Source organism: Carassius auratus, chromosome 47 (assembly GCF_003368295.1).
Source record: "Carassius auratus strain Wakin chromosome 47, ASM336829v1, whole genome shotgun sequence".
Classification (NCBI taxonomy): Eukaryota; Metazoa; Chordata; class Actinopteri; order Cypriniformes; family Cyprinidae; genus Carassius; species Carassius auratus.
In genome coordinates, this window is record NC_039289.1 from 13,886,681 (window position 1) to 13,895,290 (window position 8,610).

At 39.0% G+C, this 8,610-nt stretch overlaps 1 protein-coding gene across 1 annotated transcript; it reads left to right on the plus strand.

Moving 5' to 3' along the window:
* Nucleotides 1-2,529: 2,529 nt before the first annotated feature.
* Nucleotides 2,530-3,111, plus strand: LOC113064580 (putative uncharacterized protein YER190C-A). The gene has a single exon (XM_026235431.1). The coding sequence runs from the start codon at nucleotides 2,530-2,532 to the stop codon at nucleotides 3,109-3,111; it is 582 nt and encodes a 193-aa protein (XP_026091216.1).
* The last annotated feature ends 5,499 nt before the right edge of the window (nucleotides 3,112-8,610 follow it).

An 8,610-nucleotide genomic window follows, 5' to 3' on the forward strand; every position in this document is an offset into this window, starting at 1 on the left:
AAACACATCAGCTGGCAGGGATGTGGGCGGAAAAGTGTTGGGTCTGCAGTGCAGAAATTGTGCAAACATTATGCAAACATTTATCCAGTATGCCTATAAAGGCCAATAAGTCCTCAGAGGATGGCATGCACCTTTTCCGTCTCTTTATCCTCCACACCTTTAACAATTTTCGGTTCTGAGAACATTTTGTAAATGTTAGTTTTTGGATCTCAGACCATTTTTTTCAGTAAACAGAATGATTGTTTTATGTTGTGCTTGGTAGTCTAGACAATGTTCCCCTAACATTCCTTTAACTTTTATGTAATGTCAAATCATTCTGGAAGTTTTTTTTTTTTTTTTTTGGTAACACTTTATTATAGAGACTAGCTGCTTATTAGCATGCCTATTATTAACATATTGGCTATTTATTAATATAAAGCATTTCTTCTGCGTGACCATATTCTACATCCTTAATCCTTACCTTTATCTAAACTTAACCAATACCTAACTAACTATTAATTAATAGCAAATTAGGAGTTTATTGAGGAAAAAGGGAGACTTGGACCTTAAAATAAAGTGTGGCCTTTTTTTTAGCACTTATTTAAAATTGGAGAAACATTTCTGCAAAATGATATTACGTGGCTTCTTGCATGTTTTGTAACACTTTCAAAGTCAAATGTCCCGTAAACATCAAAATTTATTAGTTTATTAATCATACATATAATAAAAATTGTTCTATGGTCATAACATAGTATTAGCAGTATAACGGCATGCAAATATGTTTTTATTAACTAATAATCTGCCACTATAATCATCATTTGTGTTAAAAGGAATTAAAGTAGTTGGCGTTTTACTGCCACTGGTGTTAATTTGAGCTGGGATCTGCAGTGAAACGTATATTCTGCATTTTATGTCAATAAAAACAATTTAATGACAATTCATTTGTATCACATCATTCTCTAACCAAACTTAACATTTATGAATACATGCCATTTGAAAACATTTTTTCATGTACATAACAAAATTGTATGCTCTCTACAGGTGGTCATATCCCATAGCCTGAGAATAAAAGTAATGGTATTATTGTCCTTTTCAGTCGTCTAGTTTTATAGCATTAATGGTTTTCAGAACCAGCTCATAGGCCGATGTTGGACACAGATTGATGGCCTCCGCTCAAGCGGTGGTGCAAAACCAAACATGATGTCAAACCATCCAATTCCAGGTCCAACCAAGACAAAAAGTCTGCCATAACTGACCAAACATTCATAAATACTTCACATTTGCTAAATTTATCTTTGCAAGCTGTTGCTCTAAGTCACGTTAGGTCATGTGTTTCATATTCAGATGTTTTTGGCTTTAGTCACCTAATTGTGCTCTTATCTTTCACTGGGGGATTGAAACCCATTGGCTTGCTAAATGATGTGCTACCACTTGTCTGAAAACTGAAAGAATGATGCCCATGGCTAGAAATCAACAATTATTTTACTATAATTCAGTACAGTCATGGGTTAATCACATTCAATGGATCATCTAAAGCCAAGTTGTGTCTCTTTTAGAAGAATCTTAGTACTTGATTTGAAAGCACCATATGTTAAAGACATTGTAATTTCAAGTTGTTTTGAAGTCGATAAGTATGAGAACATAAATTGTGCTATTTGTCTGAACGGCGTTGACTAAGCTGATGTTTGGATCCAAATCTTTCCCTGCTGAGATGCTGTGGCTTTCTTAAACCACTATAATGTGGACTCAGTCCATAGGAGACCATCTAATTTGACAGTTTCCTATTGTTACCAGCCTGTTGCTAGTCTAGGTCATGTTTATGTAGGGCACATCTGGTTTACCCAAAAGGACACTCAAGTCTCTAGTGTTATGAGCAAGAAACCGCACTGTCCATGAAACTGAGAATGTTTAAGGAACATTCATACACTATTAGAAAAGTTTTTTGAATCACGGTTAATAAGAAACTGGAATTAATGTAAAAAAAAATATGTTAGACCAGAAATAATCCGTCAAATGTTGTTCTAATATAGTGGTCTGAACAAATAATTTCAGACTGAACAATGGCATTCAAGGTCACGCACACATGGCCATCATTGCAAGACTGCAATTACTTTGTGGATAGTTGATTTCCATTGCAGCATGGGTAAATTATACGGCTAGGATTATAAACTTCTTGATGGCTTCATTTATGCTATGACTTTCCTCTTCAAGATATTTTCCTTCTTCAGATGCAAAAAAATTAATTTACTTCATGATTCACAAGTGAAATATTTGTTATTATGTTTCAATAAAAATAATTACAAATAACATAATCAATGCTCATCCATCAATTCAGGAAAAAAAGTTGCTCTGGAGGCCTCTCTGGTCAAGGAAAGATGGCCTCCACCGCGGTACCCGTTCCACGACCTATGGTGAATCAGGCAGACTAGGGAGCCATGGTGAGGCAGACAGTTCAGGAGGCCATAGCGGAGCAGACGGACCCCCTCCCCACACTCCCCCGAAAAAATCATTGGGAAAAATGTCAGTTTCAGAGGCCTCCTTGGGCTGAACATGGGAACTGTGGCCCTCCCTGGGCTTGACTTGGGGACTGGAGCCCTCCTTGGGCTGGATGTGGGAACTGTGGCCCTCCCTGGGCTTGACTTGGGGACTGGAGCCCTCCTTGGGCTGGATGTGGGAACTGTGGCCCTCCCTGGGCTTGACTTGGGGACTGGAGCCCTCCTTGGGCTGAACGTGGGAACTGTGGCCCTCCCTGGGCTTGACTTGGGGACTGGAGCCCTCCTTGGGCTGAATGTGGGAACTGTGGCCCTCCCTGGGCTTGACTTGGGGACTGGAGCCCTCCTTGGGCTGAACATGGGAACTGTGGCCCTCCCTGGGCTTGACTTGGGTACTGGAGCCCTCCTTGGGCTGGATGTGGGAACTGTGGCCCTCCCTGGGCTTGACTTGGGGACTGGAGCCCTCCTTGGGTTGGATGTGGGAACTGGAGCCCTTTCTGTGCTAGACGCTTGTAATGGAATTCTCTCTGGGCTAAAATTGGGGACTAGAGCCCTCTCTGGGCTGAACTTGGGGACAGGAGCCCTCCATGGGCTAAACTCAGGGACTGGAGCTGACAAACGAGCAAGCTCTGGGACTTGAGCCGACACTGAAGCAAGCTCTGGGACTTGAGCCGACACTGCAGCAAGCTCTGGGGCTGGAGCTGACACTGGAATGGTTTTAGGTGCTTGAGTCAACAGCCTTTTCCTCTTAAAATTCCTCATTTAACCAAGGGTAAAAGGTGTGGTCAGCGGGTTTGAGACTGAATCTGGATTGGAGACTCTCCAGACACTGGAAGACTGCGCCCTTCCAATCGAGGTTGGTGGTGTCTGGGAGTTCCATTGGCAGATGGTTGTTGATCCCAAGTTGAAACATTGTGCCAAGGGTCTTTCCATCAAGGGAGCTAGCGAGGGTGAGGGCGAATGGCACGAATGCCCTTGTGTAGGTGAGTGGGTCATGGCTCGCATGAGCCATGCTGATGAACATAACTCATTCCTCCATGTTTGTGGGGATAACAAGGAAAACAAAAAACTTAAAAAAAAAAATTCAAACTGGTAGAGGAGGTGCAGCTTACTTTTCTGTCTTGGTCTGGTATTCTGTCACGTAGTGCTACTGTGAGGGAGTGCGGAGTAAGGAACGAGGAGACATGGAGTATATTCAAGCAAACAGTCTTTAATAAACATTCATGAGATTTACATGGGCAGGCAGGGACACACGTAGCACAAATGCAGAATACATTTAATACCAGACAAAGAAACTTAGAACAGAACTCACTATAAATACACAGGACTTATTAAAATTGATCTGTATATCTTAAGCCACTTCATTAATTTTTTTTAATAAAATTTCAAGAAATGTGTCTAAGCACAAGGCATTACACTCCATATCATTTACAGTCATTAATTCTCTCTAGTTTCTGATATTTCACACTTTTTAGGGGGAAGTCGTGGTCTAGTGGTTAAAGAGTTTGACCCCTAACCTGAATACCGGACAATATCTTCATGAGAAACTTTCTGAGGCAGCCAGATAGAAAAAAATAATGAATAAAAAAATGACCCGAGTTCAGGCTGCATGTCTACAGGGTGATGAACGTCCCATGTCTATTCCTAGCCTTTATTAAGTCAGTCACTACACACGCACACCATGAATCCTGCCACTCACACACCCTGGAGATTACAGGACTATCGTAGCGGAAGGGAAAATGGCTGTGAGGCTGGAGGCTAATCAGAATGTAATAGATCAATAGCGCTGCACCGTTGCTCAGTGTTTTATTTGGAGACGATTTCCTTCCCTGAGCTCTTCTAATAATTTCTTCCTGGTCATTAATTATTGTAAGCCCTTCCATCCGCTCCACTATGAGCGGGTCATATGGATACAGGTAATGGATATCTGAATGCCTGAATCCAGTAATGGACTCAAGTGATCTTTAGAGGCCAGGCAGACCCTTGTGAATAAGAAGTTCAGCATACTTTTAAGAAGAGTAGGAAAACATGTTACCTAGTGTGAACAGAATGTTTTTGGACAGTAAAGTGCATTTGAATTGCAATTAAATGAAAATGTATTATAAATGCATATCAAATGCAGTTAGTTGAAGTTAAAAAGTGATTTTTTGATGACTTTATAATCGTTCGACCCTTATTTGACATTATTCAAATATTATGACAAATATTGTGTTTTTAGCATACAGTATAATACCACAGATATGCTTTGCTTAGGTTAACAAATTTGAACCTATTTAAATCCATTCAACAGATTTTTCTGATGTGGGCCTAAAATTTTTAACCAGGTTTCCCATGAATGTTCCTTTAATTGCCTCTCTAACGACACCATTGTTAGCAAAGACTACAATGATCACATGTGCCCTTAAGAGTGTGTGCTATCTTTAACTTTGGAGTATTGTCCAACTTAGAGCCCCTAATGCATTTTCTGCATCATGAATTAGTTTTGTGATGGTCACAATGAGAACATATCTATTTCTGAATATTTTCTGAGTCCGAACAGCTGATAAAAACATCACAATCATCCACAATTAATCCACATAACTCCACTCCATTCCATAAGTTAATGACTTGTGCATTGAAAAGTTGCATGTTTGTAAGAAGAAATCTTACAATTTTTTTACGTTCAAACTGTTGTTTCTCTAGTGAACAAAATGTATCCCCGGTTGTCTCTCACATCAGGATCCACTCACATGTTTGTTGAGCGCTGTTTTGGACAGTTTTGGCTTGCAAATGTTGTTTGATCTGCGCAGATTTCTCACCTGATTCAGACAAGTCGACTTTTCCGCTGGAAAAGAAAGCGATATTATGGACAGAGGTATTGATTATTATAAACTCACAGCTTTTCACTTCACAAGATGTTACCTGATGGAATTAAGTGGTCTGGATCACTTGTGGATTATCGTGATGATTTTACCAGATGTTATCATTCTGACGGCACCCATTCGCTGTAGGCGATCCATTGATGAGACACTCATGTAATGTTACATTTCTCCAAATCTGATAAAGAAACAAACTCATCTACATCTTGAATGCCCTAAGAGGGAGGACATTTTCAACTATTTTTATATTTAGTGACTATTCTTTTACGTAATGTGTATTTCAGTCTGATTACCAGTCAAACCAAACAAGTTGTCCTTCAAGTGCTTTTTGAACCAGCAAGTTGATAACAGATGAGCCCATATTAATCAGTGTCTCTCTACAGTAATAAGTTGTGACTCTGACTGGGGTTTCGTTCTGCTTGTAGAAAATGGGATAAATTATTCTCTGGCATGTCTACTTGCTAACAGATATTCTGTGGTGTAAAATTTCCCCACAGCAGGAGGTTCAGTGTCTGCAGTCTGTATTTGGGTCAAACCTGAGGAACAGATTATTCACAACAATCCTCCTAAATTAATAAGGCAAAGTCAAAAAGGAAGTCAAATAAATGTAATATGACAATGTTTTCTAAATGCTTATATAGTGAATCCAACCTAACTTACATACTTTGTATGGTTAAAATCATAGAAATCACAGAAATGTGAACACAAGCAGAGGATTGCAGGCCAATGCAACTTTATACATGAAAGAATAAGTTCAGAAAGTCTGGGGAAAGTATTTATTATTATAGCACTGAAGATTTGCATTGATCTCTGTGTTTCCAGAGTATCGTGAGACAAAGTCACATTTGGGAGATTTTATTTTATTTTAGTTTACTTTTGTTTGGTTTAGTTTAGTCATAGACAGAAGAACAGGAATGCATAAGCTTGAAAGTTAACACTTCAGGCCAAGAGGAACGAGTCTGTTGGGCCCAAGCTGGAACCCTGGAGTGAATCCAAAAAAAAAGAAAAAAAAAGAAAAAAGAAAATGAAAATGAATGGAAAAATAAGCCCAAATGCAGTACAAGATTTGCACACCAAATAAGGTTAGTGAACTTTCTTCTGATTGCACATACTGTTTATCAGTAGGGAAATGAAATATCACCCCAGGTAGAAAAACACGGCCTTTAAAGAAAACAAGAGGAAGACATGAAAGCTTACTGAGATTTTGAATGCAACAATAACAAAGGCCTAGTTCACAAACTCCTCTCTGTTTGCTTAATTTATTGGTGTCATCATAGGACGTTGAAAGGTTGAATCTACAGCAACGTGCAACCCAAGAGGAAGCAATGCTTCCTGCGAGAAAAAAAGCTCACTTACCTCCCGTGAAAAATGAGCTGAAAAAATGAGCTGATTCAAATCGATGAATAACTCTACGAAAGGAATAATATTTTGATATAAAACACATTATTCAGGAAATGGTTTACAGACAGCCTTTGGCTAATCCTGCTGCGCCGTAGATCTAAAACACCCTATATGTCAGACTAAATCTTAACGGGAAAAAGAAACATCGCCCACAAAAAAACATGCAAGAACTGTTGGTTGCCAAACAAACTCAAGTGTGGAGATATGACCTTCCACACCACGAGCGGGACGTCCCGTGTGCTCTCGTGGCCTCCAGTGGGAATGTTAGGTAAACTGGCTTTCAGCAGCTCTGACTGATGTCCAAAGGTTTTTCAAAGACCTGGAATAACTTGTACTTACAGATGAAGTGCATGTTTTTCAGTGTTAAAGAATGTTTTCTTTTCTCAGCTTAATATGGAAAAACAACTATATACATGTTTAACCCTTGTCTGTCTCCGTCTGTGTGTCTGTCTGTCGACCTGACCTGACCTGACGAAAAGAGATGGTCTTCCTGGCGTGGTGCTGCTCTTCTCTCTAGAAATATGGCACATAGTCTTAGTGTTTATACTTGACTAACTGGGGCCCAGGTCAGGAAGCAGACAGACTGGCTAAACCGACCGTCTGCTAGCTGCCTCCCGTCACAGAGGTCAGTTAATTCTCAGCACATAGAGACTCTTTCACCTAGATATCACACTATAGAGACTGTGTCTGTTCCCAGAACTAGAAAATACAAAAACGTCCAAACCAAGTTAAGGTTAACAATTTAATTGAGGTTCAAGAAATAAAAAAACACATGTCATTCGGGTAAACAAAAGAAAAAGGCTGGCTTATTGAATATCAGGTCCCTTTCTACAAAAGTACGTTTTGTAAATTACATAATAACTGAACATAACTCTGCGCTCTGTTTGGCAGAAACCTGGCTAAAACAAGATGATTACATTCATTATATTAAATGAGTCTACCCCCACAAGGTTACTGTTATAAAAATGAGCCGCGTCCAAAAGGTAAAGGGGGATGTGTTGCTACATTTAATAAAAAATATATTTTTTGTATTTCTCAGAGGGCAGCCTTCAAGTATAACTCGTTTGAAGTAATGGTGATTCATATAACATTATCCAGAGAAACCAATGTTAATGATAAATCCCCTGTTATGTTTGTACTGGCTACTGTATACAGGCCACAAGGGCACCATACAGACTTTATTAAAGAGTTTGGTGATTTTACATCCGAGTTAGTTCTGGCTGCAGATAAAGTCTTAATAGTTGGTGATTTTAATATCCATGTCGATAATGAAAAAGATGTATTGGGATCAGCATTTATAGACATTATGAACTCTATTGGGGTTAGGAAACATGTTTCAGGACCTACTCATTGTCGAAATCATACTCTAGATTTAATACTGTCACATGGAATTGATGTTGATAGTGTTGAAATTATGCAGCCAAGTGATGATATCACAGATCATCTAGTCTCGTGTTAACTACATGTAGCTAAAACCGTAGATTCTAATCCTTGTTACAAGTATAGCAGAATAATCAGAACCTCAAAAAAAAAAAAAAAAAAAAAACAAAAAAAAAACACTCCAAACAACTTGATGATGTAACAGAAATTATGGACTCTTTTTTTTTTCTAGCATTTTAAATACAGTTGTTTCTTTACACTTTCTTTACACAAGGAAGGTTAAGGAAAACAGTTTGACACCATGGTATAATGAGCATACTCGCACCCTAAAGAGAGCAGCCGGAGGAAAACAAAACTAGAGGTATTTTGTATTGCTTGGCAGGACTGTATGCTCTCCTACAGAAAAGCATTAAAAACTGCTAAATCTAATTATTTTTCGTCTCTTTTAGAAGAAAACAAACATAACACCATGCATTTATTCAATACAGTGGCTAAATTGA

Excerpts from the sequence above, each read along its gene's own strand:
- LOC113064580 (XM_026235431.1), top strand. The coding sequence starts at position 2,530 with ATGGGAACTGTGGCCCTCCCTGGGCTTGACTTGGGGACTGGAGCCCTC.